This window comes from Nothobranchius furzeri, chromosome 3, assembly GCF_043380555.1.
Source record: "Nothobranchius furzeri strain GRZ-AD chromosome 3, NfurGRZ-RIMD1, whole genome shotgun sequence".
Lineage (NCBI taxonomy): Eukaryota > Metazoa > Chordata > Actinopteri > Cyprinodontiformes > Nothobranchiidae > Nothobranchius > Nothobranchius furzeri.
The window spans coordinates 62,886,562-62,901,500 of record NC_091743.1 but is presented as its reverse complement, the minus strand read 5'-3'; the positions used below and the strand labels follow the sequence as shown (position 1 = coordinate 62,901,500).

The window sequence follows — 14,939 nt, the reverse complement described above, 5'->3', positions numbered from 1 at the left end:
GGAGGAAAAACATTAGAATTCCATTTTAATTCAGGGAAAGAGTTGATTTGAAAACACATTTAATAAAGGCTGTTTTCTGGAGAGTCTGCAAATCGAATTAGAGGTCTTTAATGTTTATTGATAAACATATCAGCCATCTAAAATCATTGCTGGCATGTACAACTGCTGGCGCAGTGTGCATAGTTGACAGAGAATTAAGAATCTGATAACTGCAACATAACAGAGCAGGAAAGAGATCTGTAAATAAAGGTAATAAACAGGAAGTAACAAACACTTGTTTTTCTCTTAAAAATTCCACTGAGGTTTATTTTCATGTTGGGTTTTTACGAACAAAGATGGATTTCTGGCACGTATTGCTTAATGTTGGCATGGCTGGGTTACATCTTGGCCTGGATGTGGCTTTGAACCAGCTGCCCTCTCCCTGGTCCTTAGGTGTTCCTGCAGGCAAGGACATATGCCAGAGGGAGCGCTGGCAACTTTACTTCCTATCTCACTTGGGGCTCTTCTTAATCCACACCTCTTGTTCCTTCTTTCTCTCTAGTCATGGACTTCCTTCCGCCCCAGACATGTCAATTCTACCCTTTTCTATCTTACATTCCCCTGTCTTTCCTTTTCTTCATTTTTGTTTTGTATGACTATTCTTCAGTATCAATCGTCCTTATGCTTCATATTTCCATGATGCTCCCCATATTTGGCAGTTTTCTCCCATCTTGCTCCCTGACTGAAGCAGAGTGGGGTATATTCTAGGTCTCCTCATGACCATACAGCCAATCAGGCTACAGCCTAGGAGGCATGCTGGAGGGCAGTGATGCAGCACTAGTGACTCATAAGAGCACTTGCCACATGACTGTATTTTATAATATCTTGTTTTCTATTTACCTCAATCTATTTTCTTATTGACATTAACCCTGGCTTTACTTCCCACTGCCTCTTTGCAAGAAATTCCCTCTATCTCTTTCGGCTTTGATAATAAAGTAATTTCACATCAATCGGTTATGTTTAGGATTAATCAAAAAACCCCAAAACAATAAATAACTTCAAATTTGAACTAAATAGAATGTTGAAAACATTGAGCATTATATCTTTTGTACTTTTGTTCTGTGCAATCCTTCCATTATTTGAAATGTTTTCTAAACACAGCGTTTGTTTTTACCTTGTTTTTTCTGACGAGGTTTGGCCAACGCTGTAGCCTTCCTCAGAGCACTGCCGATGTTGAACATCGGCAGTGCTCTGAGTCAGCGTTAGCCAGAACTTGCAAAAAGGGTAAAAAAAAAAATTCTACTAAGGTGTGTTTAGAAAAGAATTAAAACAGTTGAGCATTATAGCACTTTTTTCATTAAAGGTGTGGGACACTCATTTAAAGAGACAATCGGTAGTTTTTACCTTTAGTCTCTGGAGAAATCCATCAAAACATTGAAAATGAATAAAATGATGTCCAGTTGTTGAAAAATATTGGCAGCTTCTTATCATATAACCATAAAAATCAGGTCTAAAGTACATAAAGGTGCAAGTCTAGCCTCTTTGGGAAGCGCCATGTTTCCTTCTGGCCAGCTTGGTGTCCTGCGCCTGTCGATGGCGTCACACCAGATCACTGGCTGAACATACAACATTTAGAATAACGTTACCTCGTTCAAAAACATTTAGGCAGTAAGAAACCAAATTTATTAGCAATAACTGCTACACTCTTTCCAAAACATACATAAAAGAACTGATTTGAAAAAGATAACACAATATATTTATATAATATATTTATGATGATGTCATCGGCAGGCGCAAGCCCCCAAGCAGATCCGGAAAGTACAGCGCCTGAAAACTACAATTGGCATTGCATTATCTTATGGAATTACCTGAAGAACCATCAAAGTCTGAGGAGTCACGCCAAGGTTGCATTCTTTCTGCTCCACAGGTAACATTCACTGTAATGTTTTTTTAACTAGCGACAGTCAGGAAGATGTGGTGTAAAACTACCCTGAAATGTATGTATGTATGTACTGTCCTCTAGTGGCTGGAAACTACATTTACATTTACAATGGTCTCTACTATAAATGAATGCCATGTACGTGTATTCAGGGAAAAAAGATCAGGAGCACTTGTTTCAGTAACAAGCAGAATGCCACATGAAAGGAGAGCTTAACACGGTAGGATTTAGTCTTATTTCCTGATATTTGGACATCTTGCCTGGGATTGGATAACAGCAACACGACTCTACCACTGACTCCGTCAGTTCTTTTGACATTGATGTTTTATCTCAACAAATAACGCAAGCCAAGAAGTCCTCTGCGGTGTGGTAGAGTTGCTAATACTAACAATACTAACAACAACCAAGACGTTCTCTGCCGTTTCCTGGACGCAAAACCAACAACAGCCTTTCCCTCACGAGTCAAGATGGGTGAGTCCACGAACATTAAGTGACAGGAAGACATAGATCTATTGTGTCTTTCAAATCCTAGAGGTTCACCATCTATTTTCTATCAGAAGCTAATGCAGGATACATATGAGACTGTTTTCATGTTCAGCCTGCATGTTAAACTCAGAGTCACAGATCATTTTGTAAAAGAAAAAGTGGTTTTTCAGTGAACCTGTTTTTTAAGGACAGAAAAGGCTGTCCTACTTGTTTCTAATTTCCTAACAAACTTACACTTGTACTCTTGAAGTACATTGTGAGCTTAAATTCATAATCAATAATTAAAAAATGTTTTTTCAGTGTTCCACACCTTTAAGTGTAAGTCACACTAAGCAGACTTTAGGTTACTCCCCCTAAAAAAACTAAATGATAAATGACCCGCACTTGTATAGCACCTCTCAGAGTAAGGACTCCAAAGCGCTTTACACTACAGTGTGTTGTTCATCCATTCACACACACTTTCACACACTGATGATGATGATGAGGTACGATGTAGCCACAGCTGCCCTGGGGCGCACTGACGGAGGCAAGGCTGCTGAGCACAGGCGCCACCGGTCCCTCCGACCACCACCAGTGGGCAACATGGGTTAAGTGTCTTGCCCAAGGACACAACAGCAGAATTCTCTGTCCGGAGCCAGGATTGAACCTGCAACATTCTGATTACTGGATAACCCGCTCAACCTGTTGAGCTACTGCTGCCTCCTTCATGATTTCTTGACATATTTTTGTTTGTATTTTATAAAAATGGCCAAAATAAATAATGCAGGACACAAAGTCAAAAGTTGATGCTACAGTTTAATAACCTATTTTATCATAAAAACGTGGTTATTTCTACACATTTATTCTGCTCTTTGATGTATCTAACTGAAACTGGTTTCCTCAATCACTTAAAGCAAGATCAATGAAAGCATGAAAATGATGTTGAGGAAACAGAAAAACCATTAAGCCTCGTGCCTCTGAAACATCAAAGCACTGTCAGACTGATATTCTGGCACCCTCTCAGTTAGTGCCATCTTAGCCAAAATGTCAAGTGTGTAAGGGCTAATAGAGAAAATAATTCTAATATATTATATTTTAAACCACTCAACATTTTAACCGCTTCTTTTTCTTTTTGTCCTTAAAATGTAATGTGAATCAGAACAATTTGCATGTGTGGTTAGCGTTAGCTATCGCTCTCTTCTCTGACCTGAGCAGGTGCTTGAATTGACGTAAAGCAGCGCTCTGAGCACATTCACACAGCCATGCTAAACATACCACTGTGCTGTGAGAACACACACCTGTGGCCTGAGTGCCTCCAAAAGAGATAGAGCGCCTGCTATCACAGATGTGCGTGTGAATGATCACTGTGTGCTTCAATACAAGTGTCTCCTCTCAGGTTTTCTGTGTGCTGAACACATGTTTAATATTCTACAAAATGAAGAGATTATTAATTAATGCCATTAACAATACCAACATTTCTTTAGAGCTGTCTGTATTTTGATGTCATTGAATGCCATTCGTGGTTTACTAAGTATGGCTTCACAGCAACAGAAGCCAATCCATGTAGATTCTACATGTAAGCTCACTTGTTTTTCACAAAACCTGCTCAGAATATATGAATACATGTAAACTTGTGAAGGTGTGTAAGTGCTTTTATAAGATTTATGTTCATCTTTTCAGTGTGTAAACATGTTTAAATCAAATGAAGGGATTTCCACTTATTACAGCAATATGCATGGTGTGTTAGAGGGCACAGATATATAGGACAGGATGTATTCTGAAGCTAGAGAGCACTAGGGGGTTTGATATGGGTATCAAAGCATGCCTCTTTGCCTTTGTGCTTTTATGTGGCGGCCATCAAAGACCTCCATAGCCATCCTGGTGTCCCACAGGAGTGGCCTCTTATATAAGAACAGCAGCAAGCATACTGCTACTGGAGTGGCACTGAGGGAGTGGAGGCGGGTGGTGGAGGGAAAGAAGATTGGACTAAAAATTACTCATAAATCTCCCCTCTGCATCCTGCTTTTTTATTTCCTTAATTAATTAGACATTCTCCACAAACATTTATTATCTCAAGTAGTTTTAAGTTATTTTATGAGAAATGTGCAGTACTTTTGTTCTGTTTCTAACTGTGATCCAGATCCATATCCATGTGTTACCATGCAAATATACATGAAATTCACTATTAATCAGTTACTTAATCATGTTCAGGGTTGCTGGGGTCTGACCCAGATATAAACAGATTATATAAACGGCCTGGATAGATCATAAGTCAATAGCTCTAACTGACAAAGACACCTTGTCGAAACGTTAGTTTTCTTTATTTGCACCTATTCAATTTTATACATTAACTGGTAGGGACTTGGTTCAAAAGGGCTTGGCTGGAAGAGAAGGTACTGGGCTAGACTTGATGGAAAGGGACCTGACTTGGAGGGGACTAGAGTTGGAGGGGACTTGGCTTGACTGGAAGGGACCTGATTGAAAATGGCTTGACTGACTGTAGGGGGCTGACAGCGGAGGTGTAGGAACCTCAGAGACCTAGGAGGCCAACGGCAGAGGCAAACAAATCCCAGGGGCCTGAGGGAAAGGCGGCAAAGGCAAAGGTACCTCGGGGGCCTGGCGTCAGAGGAAACTCAGGGGCCGACGAGCGCAGACAGAGTTGGCCAGGTTACCAACAGCCCATGTCATGAACTAGGCGAGGTTGCTGGACTGCGGGGCAGTTCTGGAAAGGTGATTGGCTGGCCTAAGAAGCTGACTGACTGGGCTGGACGGCTGACTGACTAGACTGAAACTGGAGTGGGAAGTGGAGACGCAGAAGGTTTGAATGGAGGAGGAGGCGGGAATGCCATGGACAGGAACTCAGAAAGCTGGGACACATGAAGCTGGGATGTAGGAGATGGAGACACAGCAGACTGGAATTGAGGAGGACAAAACTCAGGAGGATGGAACACAGGAGGCTGGGTTACAGGAGGTGGAGACACAGGGGACTGGAACTAAAGGTTGGTTTATGCTTGACTCGTCCGCGAGGTTCGCACGGCTCCGCGTGGCAAAATTGCATAATTTTAACAACCACGCCCCTCCACCTGGCCTCTGCACGGCCCAAACATTCCGCACCGCGCACCTAGGATATTTTCTAACCATGTGGATGGTCGAACATGGAAAAACATGGCAGACTGGCAAGAAATAGTTATGGCAGAGGTTCATAAATACAGACATTTGTATGATTCAGCCCTCAAAGATCATTGTGATCAACATGTTGTTAATAATTCTTGGAGAGAAATAGCTCACACTGTCAGAAAAGATGAGGACACTGTTAAAAAATGCTGGAAAAATATGAGGGGCCGATATGTGAAGGCAAGGAAGGGGAACAAAGGGAAAAGCGGTGATCCCGGTGGAAACAAGAACACTCCACCAATTCTAAAAGAGCTGAGTTGGCTCACACAACTGACAGGACTGCAGCAGATGGGGACACAGGAAAAGGTGGCCCAAGCACAGAATGACTGACACGGTTAAAACAGACACAAAATTGATATAGGAAATGCGGCAAGCAGCTCGAAGGTGCTAGGCCCAGAATAATGGAAAGGACTTAAGGAAAATTAGCAGGACTGGTAATAGACAGACTGGACTGGAAATTTCTGGACAAAATTTTCATGAATGACTGGATCGCTGATTTAAATTGAATGATTACTGAACCACGAGCAGGAGCTCCAACGTCCAGAAATACTCCCGGGCTAATGATGTGGACCGAAGTCCGGCGTAGGGCATGATGGGTAGTGGAGTCCCAAGGCTGGGAATAACTGAGGTGATGCAGGTTCGTTACTGGAGGTCTGGTTAGGGTTCGGTGCTGCACACAGACAGCTGGTGTGATCAGCTCTGAAAAGCATTGATCATGATTTACAGATCACGTTTATTTTTCATGGAGATCGGCCGTGGATTCCTCTTTCGTCGGCATTCCAGGAATCAAAACTAGGAACTGAAATAAAAAGCTTTGAACGATTCCAGGAAAAACTAACAGTTGGTCCCGAATCCAATCGATGCTCGATGCTTAACCCTATACTTAGAACAAACAACTAATTACCAGACTACGTATCGCCTCTGTCAGTGTGTAGCCACAGCTGCCCTGGGGCTACACAATGTAGCTCATCATAAGCAGTGTGTGAATATGTATGTGAATGGATGAATGATATACTGTAGTGTAAAGTATTTGGAGTCTTATGACTCTAAAAGGCGGTATACAAGTGCGGGCCATTCATATATAAAATCGACTAGACTTAAAGGTATAGCTGAAGATCGTTTTATTCCGAGTGGATCGTCTGAACCATTGATTCGTATAACTGTCAATCATTCTGGTGAATCATTCACAGAAGTCCATTGTCATACGTACTTGTTGCTGGGTAGTTTTCATTTCCTGCGCATGCGCAAAGTGAAGGTTGGGCTCACCAAGGTCGCCTCTGTCGCTGGTTTTCTGCTCAACAGGTAAGCTAAAGTTCGGCATGCTATTTGGTGAAATTCATTTCAGATTACTGCTAGAAGAAGTACTGCAAGGCCGGCAGCTATGTGCACGAGGATAACTGGGCGTTCTCTCTCGTCTTTTTTTCAAAACGTGGAGAGGGCGGTTCTTTCCTGAAATTCAGAGAAATCCCCCACCTAACCTTGAAATCTGTGCCATCTTGAAAATTACACTGAGTCTTCACCAAGACAAGCATGTTTACACTACCGGAACTTCGCGGTAATTTCATCGGACTTTCCCAGCATGAGCAGCAGATGTCACCCAAGAATTTTCTATACAGGTATTTTTCAGTTGGTTAGCTATCAATGGGTGTGTGTGTGTGTGTGTGTGTGTGTGTGTGTGTGTGTGTGTGTGTGTGTGTGTGTGTGTGTGTAGTGATGCCAAGTAAAGGATTACAAAGATAGACCAAAGATTTTGGCTTCCTTCACTTTTGGCACATTGACTCAAAATCTTCCCGATAAAAAAACAATGTTTTCTACTTGTTTCCTGAAGAAATTATGCAATGTATAATTTAGATTTTTGTAATGATGAGATGAACGACACGAGTGAACTTGTGTGATCATATCTTTTTTTCAACACAAAGTTTATAGAAAACTTCTGTCTGCTGCATTGACTATAAACAAGCGACCATCTCCAGCACTAAGACAGATTGAATTCATTTACAGTCTGCTACACTCTACATATCAGATAAAACAGAATTACACAACCGTTCTCAAGGTGACAAGTTGAGTGAATGCCTGATGAATCTAAAGCAGCAGCCAAGGACAGTGACTACACTATTCAACAGGAACTGAGCCCCGTCGACCTGCCTCCCTGTGTCACAAATGTTCCCATCATATGGTCTAACAGCTGAGCCAGAGGAAGTTAATATCTATGTAGCCTTTGCAATATGCTGAAGTCCTATCCAAACAAGATATTGAGTTATCTTGCAAGTTGTCTTAATATTGCAGTTAAGTGTAAAGAAGCAGGAAGTCTGACAAAGGAACTTACCAGTATCTTTGAGGTGTAGGCGCTGTTAAGGGAGATGGCATAGTAAAGTAAGTCCAGTGATTTGGGTGGTAACACTCCAGGATCTGGAATCTTCTTGTAGTGCACATCGCCAACGTAGCACTGCACAGCAGTCATGCGGTTGGTGGTTAGGGTACCCGTCTTGTCAGAGCAGATGGCTGTGGCATTGCCCATTGTTTCACAGGCATCTAGGTGACGCACAAGGTTGTTGTCCTTCATCATTTTCTGTTGACAGGAAATGTGTGCTTTTAAAACAACTGTAGTGAGACTGCAGAAATAGAAATCTAATTACAAGAAAAAATCTGAAGATTTCCGACAGAAAGACAGTGTCTTCAGTAAATCAGGCAGCCAAATTTGTCCTGCGTGTTAGTTCGTGCATGCATGCATATGTGTGTGCTTACTTTTACAGAGTACGCCAGTGAGATAGTCACAGCCAGCGGAAGGCCCTCTGGTACGGCCACCACCAACACCGTCACACCGATGATAAAGAATTTCACAAAGTACTGGACGTAGATAGGAGTACACTCTTGCTTCCAGGGACGCTTGTTCATCACAAAGTTGTCAATGCAGAAATACAGGACCAAGATGATGACTGTAATAGCTGACATGATCAAACCTGTAGGAGGTAAAGAGGGTGTCATGATGGAAGAAAACCACTAAAGTAGGCTCTTCTTTTTAAGGTAGTTTGGTTTGTTTTAACTCACACTTTTATTAGACAAGTGTTCATATCTGGTAAGTTTCATTGAAATCCAAACTGATTTTACTGCAGCATTTGTTTCATTGTGTTTATCAGGAAAACAAAACTTGTTTGGGGGTCCTTTTTATGACTTTTGAAGATTTATTTTAACCACAGGCAGAAAAGGAACCATATATGGTCACTTTATTGGCTTGATTTACCAAAATTTTCTAAAAAATATAAAACAAAATCATGCTAAATGCAGAAGAAGGGAAAGTAGTTGTGTTGGAAAGCTGATTAAACAGAACACTAATTGTTAAATCTAAAAGCTCATTTAATAAGTGATTTAAAATCAGTTAAATCAAGACAGTTCAGATCAGAACCAATAATAGTACAGAACCTGAGTTAATCCTTATAGATTATATGGATCCAATCCATGTATGTTATGTTGGAAGTATACAAATGCTTAAATCACTATGTATCAATATATATTTATAGATTTTTACAGAATTCTTCTACAAGTCACATTTTTAAACATTACGATTTAGAATGAATCTTTAAAGAAAAATAAGTCCAGACGGTTTATTTTATGCAATAGTTTTACTAAAATAATGCTATGAGATCATATAATCTATCTACAGTCTCTGAAGTGCATTAAGTAACAATGATCTCACAGTGTAGTTTGTATGCTAATCCATTCATGGTATCTCATTGTTGACACTACACTGTAAACCCAAAGGTTCAAAATAATCAAATACATTGAGTAGATAAAACTCATAATAAAAAAATGGTTTATAGAACTCAAATGTGTTGAGCTTGTTCAACCTTTTCCTTGTTTTAAGTAATTGAACTCAAATGTTTTAATTAATATGAACTATTTCTTTTTTTTAAGTAAGCAGAACTTTAATTAATCAATGAAGGACAACTTAACTTTAATGAGTAATATTGACAAAAAATGATTGATTTATTATTTTATGTTTCTATGTTATTCCATTCGTCTTTACGTCAACCCTAAAATGTGTCTGATAAAAAGACTTGTATCTTTTTTTTTAATTGTGTATTTCCAGGAAAAACAACCACAAACTAGCAATTTTGATGGATTGCAGGAACAATAAACAACTGCTGGGCGTGGTGCATTGTGGGTAGTCAAATTTTCAGTTATTTTGCTCTATTTTGGGGTGTTTATGCATGTTCATTGTGGAGGATTGTTGTTCTCAGTTATTATTTCATTCAGTGTTGCAGATGTGGTGTTACTTTTTGTATCATGTTTGCCCCATAAGTGAGGAGGTTGGTCAAAGTAATGCTGTATGGCTGTGCCGTCCCATTGTTATTAATATTGTGGTTGTTCACCCCAGGTACTCTTGACTTGACTTTGAGTGTCCCACTTTCATTGGCTGTTAGCATCTAGGGGTGTGTGATTCATGATCTGGTGTTAGTTACTGCCTTCACCAGCCTGTCACATTGTCACTTTTAAGTAAATTCAGCTTATTTGGGTTAGGGTTTAATAGGTCCATTTAGAGTTCATATAAGATGTATTATTTAAGTTAGTAAAAATGTAATAAAGTTCAAATAAAATAAAATATGCAAGTTTAGTGAAATAAAACTTTTTAAGTTGCTTAAGTGCTAAGTTATAGGTTGGAGGTAGTTAAATGATTTGATTTTATTCAGGTCATATTTTTTAGGTTATGGTAAACATAGTTTTTGATAAGTTAACTTAAAAATTATTAGGTAATCAGTTTCCTCATAAATTTTGAGTTCAGTGAACTTATTCGGGATTGCAGTGTATGTACCCATTCTGTCACTCAGGCCAACACTTTGATACAACAGTATGCTCAAAAACCAAGGACATCTTTGGGGGATTCTCTAAAAACTTCACATTTCAAATAAGAATTTGTTCATCAGTAATTCCACTGCATCTTTTACTACAAACGTTGGAATTCATTGACATGCTCTTGACATCAACCCATGTCCACTCTAAATGGTGTTAAATAATCTTAGAAACAATTGAGACACATAACGGTCAGAATTCAAACATTACAGAAACATAGCTGGAGCCAGAAAAGTGAGTCATCATTTTCTCAAGGGCAGGTCCTTTAGAAAAATCCAGTGAATAGGCTTCTAAAGTTGTATAATTCAAACACCTGAGCTTTCTCCTTGATGGCTTTTATTCCTTCAAGCAACTACAAAGTAGGCCTTCTCAGCGCAACATATTTATTTGATGGACAGGATGATGGTTCAGTGGCTTGTTGTCACTGATTTTCTGCCTGGGTGAGTGATAGATACATCTGTGTGCAATTTGCTGTACCTGCTTTGCCAATCTGGACAGCCAGTTTGGTCAGCTTCCCTTGCAGCACAGACTTCTCTTTCTTTGGAGCTGACACTTTCTTCTTCTCTTTTTCGTCGGCCTCTCCGCCTTCAGCACTCTTTAAGGGCTGCATTTCCATGGCAGCTGCTCCATCCTGTTTCTTAACTGTAAACACCAGAAGGGAAAAAATAACAAGAAAAAGACAAAGTCATTGTTATTTAATAAAGATAGGTCCGCCGACACAAAAAAGGGCAAGCTGAGACTTGCTCTTTGGTATTTGTTTATTTATTTAAAATACATTTTTACTTTAAAATCTTTAAGATATAAACATAAAAATAATGAGCACTAACAAGTGGAGTCAACGTAAAATATTTAGAGGGTTGCTGAGCATTTGACAAAAATAATTACAACTCGTTCATAACACATCTTATAAACACAAAATAGAATATATGTTCCGCACAAAAAATATAAATCTACCTGAAAAGAAATAAAAAGGTAAAACAGGGGTAAACTGAAAAAGAAATTCACAACACAAATAAGAAGTATAAGTAAATAAAAACAATAAAAACCTTTTTTTAGATATACCAGAAGCTAATTTATTTTATATCTACAGTGATTTTCCAACTCCAAACAAATATTACTACTAATTTGCTTTGCTGAGTTTCAAAAATAAATGTAAAAGATAATACAAGTGCAACCATCTCTGCGAATTTACTATAAAACCAAAGTTACCCCTTTGCTTTTTACATATCAGAGTTGAAAATTTTCTAAACAGTGCACATGCGCTCCGGACTGAATTCATCATTTCTTTCCTCAGATTGAGTAATGAATCTTTGCTCTGTAAAATGTTTTTCTAGATGTTTTGTACAAAAGAAAAAAAGTTCAGGTAGTAAAAATAGACCTCTATTACCTCACTCCATCTCCAAAACTTCATTCCCCTTTGATAAACATGCACAAAATCCAGTGTTAATGGAACCCATTATCAAGAACCATCTCAGTCCAGGTTTTCTATCACAATGAGGCAAGCGTTCGACCGTCATGAAAATCCTTTTAATGTTGAACATTCATCTTACTCTACTGTTGAGCATTCTGTTTTGCCACCCTTGTGACACAAGACAGAAAGTTTCTTCTTCATCCAGCTGTTACTAAGCTGATGAGCAATGCTTAATAAATAAAAAATGGAGAACATTATTTATTCTCTGAATAAAGACGGTTTGCATCACACACTAAAAATGTTGATGCTTGATTAAAATGATCAAAATGACGTGCTTCTAGTGCAGCCATGTCTCAGATATATTTTCATCAGACTTTTTGGTTTTATTTTTTTGTTCTTTACTTAATTTATACAAATTGGTAGCAACTTGACTCACAGATGTATTAGATAGCTTTGTTACAGCTAGTAAAATGTACCTCAATAACATTGGGTGATTTGAGGAAATATATGTTAATTAATACCAGTTCTAATATGTTGTAAGTTATCAGGGAGTTATACTATTTGATAAATGACAAAAGGCTTGTGACTGAGTACAACAGAAATAAATGGGCAGGGCAAAATTACAATACTGGAAAATCACTGTTAAGTTACACCACTGTTTATTTCTTAAAGGAGACACATTATGACTTCTTAATTTAGAATAGTTCTATGGCCTATAAAACATTTTAATTAAGTTCTTTGCACTCATCTCTCTCCTTCCAGAACGAGCCATTTCTGGGCTTGTCACTTTAAAAAATGCAAGTTGGAGCTGGCCACACCCACACTTTCCCCCACTCAAGCTGCTACAAGCTGAGAAGCTCTTATATCTGGGAGGGGCTCAAAATTGAGCCACTGCCGCTCCAGCAGCAGCTCTTTTCATAAAGGAGGACTTTTTGAAAAAGCTTGTTTTAGGCACATCATTCCTGAAACTCTAACAGGAAATGATTAGATGCTTTATTTTTATAATTGAAGTGCTTATAGAGGCAGTAAAGACCCAAATGGCTGCAAAAAAGAATGTAAAAGGGAAATATTGCATAGTGTGTCCCTGTTCCTTTTCTTTTTATATTATCGTTGACTTTATTGGTTTTTCTATTACAGTTATTAGTTTGATTTAATACATTTGTATGATGATGCCGATTATTGTTGTTACTGTTTTAAAGGCTGAAATGCACAAGCTTATGTTTTAGAAATAGCAATTAGATATGTAACCAAAAACAATGAAAACTCCCATCAAATAATTTTCCTTTATGTTCCTCTTTTATTCAATTAATGTCAAATGTATTAAATTTCTTAGACCTCAATCTCATGATTATTACATTCGTCAAGCTTCTGCCCCATTGATAAGACATCAACTTCCCTGTGGAAGACCTAAGTACTGCAGAAGATAAGTGCCAATAATGTTTTATTACTCTTCTAATGTATTAAATATACCTAATCAAATGTTTTCAATAATTATATAATTGTTTTATTGATATTAGCTTATTAATTGGTCAATCTTTTGGCAAATAAATCAGATTTTTATATAATCTAACAGTATGTATACACGTTCTTTGTAAAACAAAAAAAGAGATAAATGAACATTTTTAAGTATTAAAGTATGTTTTCAATATATTGCAGCCTAAATGCACCTAAAAATAAAATAAATCTAAACTTTTTCCCTAATACCACACCACTGGGAATTTTAGGATCATGAGGGAAAACATTTTCATGATGGGTAAACCTGAAAAGGGTAAACATTTTAAGACAAATGACTCAAAAGTTCTGGATGCTTCTGGAGAATAGAAAATGTAAGAGTGGGGGACACAGAACAGCTGACAGACAGGCTGCTGTTCTATCAAAAAGAACACAATGAGCTGCCGACAAAATGAGCAAGACATCAAACCACGAACATTGCATCAGGACAGAAAATGAAAAGATGGAGATTCTAACCTATCAAGCAAGAGTAAAAAAAATAGAAAAATTATTTAGTTTAATGCTTTATATAAAGAATAAAACTGACTTTAGTCACTGAAAGACTGCTAAAACTGCAGCCCTTTGATAAATTGTATTATCATTATTGGGAAAATTGTCATTATTGGGAAAAATGTGGGCTGAAATCAAAAAAACAATGTTGGATTATTTTTTCTTCATGGCTTTGATCTAAAAACTGATACCAAACACCGTAAAATAGATTCAAAAGGAAGGATGATAGAGGGACTCGGGAGAGAGTGAAACAGATGATTTGGTTACCTTTTATCTGGTTGTTCTCCAAATTGCCATCCTGCATTTTACCTATGATGAGGACGTACAGGACAATAACAACAAGAATACACAAGGCAGACAAGTCAACAAGTCATCCTCACAGAGATGGCACAAACAGTGAAACCCAAAATTTACAAACAGGGACACGGGATAATGACTTTTAATAACACCTTTGTGACAATCACATGCAAAAAGTCTGTGATGCATAAGTGATGATTTCTACTGTGAGCCACTCACAGAGCTCAATACACAAATGAGTTATCCCACATACATATGCCGATTTACCTGTGTTAAATGAAAATCACTTAAATATGTTTAGTTTAATTTGATTTGTTTTTATACTTTTGCTAAAGCAAATCAAGCGTAATTTAAAGACTCAATGTTGAAACATTATATGCGCATTTCTTCCATCTTTAAAGATTTACAAATTCTAAACACATCATCAACCAAATGAGGCAAATTACTAAATTACAAGAGGAGGTAAAACACAAACGGCAATTACAGCATTACATTGAGAGTGAGGAAGTGTAATCCACAAACACACCCCGAGAACATGAACAAGATAGAGCATGCAGAAAGAAGGAATTTCACAAAACACATGCTTGAACACTTTAAGAAGTAAGCAGACTGAAGATGTGAACTGAACAGGAAGTGATGAAAAGAAAAACCACTAAAGTAATAAGTGGGGGAAATTGTGAACTTACCAACAGTCTAATTAAAACATCTAGAAAAGCTAAGAATCTCAGTAAATATACTTTTAGGCTAATTTGTGTGTATTTCTGTCATCTGAACTTCAGTTAAATCTGTTGTGCCTAATGGCACAAAGCAATATATCCTGGTGGG

At 38.2% G+C, this 14,939-nt stretch overlaps 1 protein-coding gene across 14 annotated transcripts in view; it reads right to left on the bottom strand.

Moving 5' to 3' along the window:
- Window positions 1-14,939, bottom strand: part of atp2b2 (ATPase plasma membrane Ca2+ transporting 2) — a 77,538-nt gene that overhangs the window by 18,766 nt on the left and 43,833 nt on the right. For 10 of the 14 annotated variants that reach the window (XM_054735998.2, XM_070549376.1, XM_015959090.3 and 7 more), the window contains 4 exons: window positions 14,085-14,126; window positions 10,883-11,047; window positions 8,303-8,517; window positions 7,884-8,126 (listed from right to left, as the gene is read on the bottom strand). In XM_054735998.2, coding sequence (XP_054591973.2) covers window positions 7,884-8,126; window positions 8,303-8,517; window positions 10,883-11,047; window positions 14,085-14,126 — 665 coding nt within the window. The remainder of the gene's footprint in view (window positions 1-7,883; window positions 8,127-8,302; window positions 8,518-10,882; window positions 11,048-14,084; window positions 14,127-14,939) is intronic. The other 4 variants (XM_015959089.3, XM_054735992.2, XM_015959096.3 and 1 more) reach the window with 1 other exon arrangement.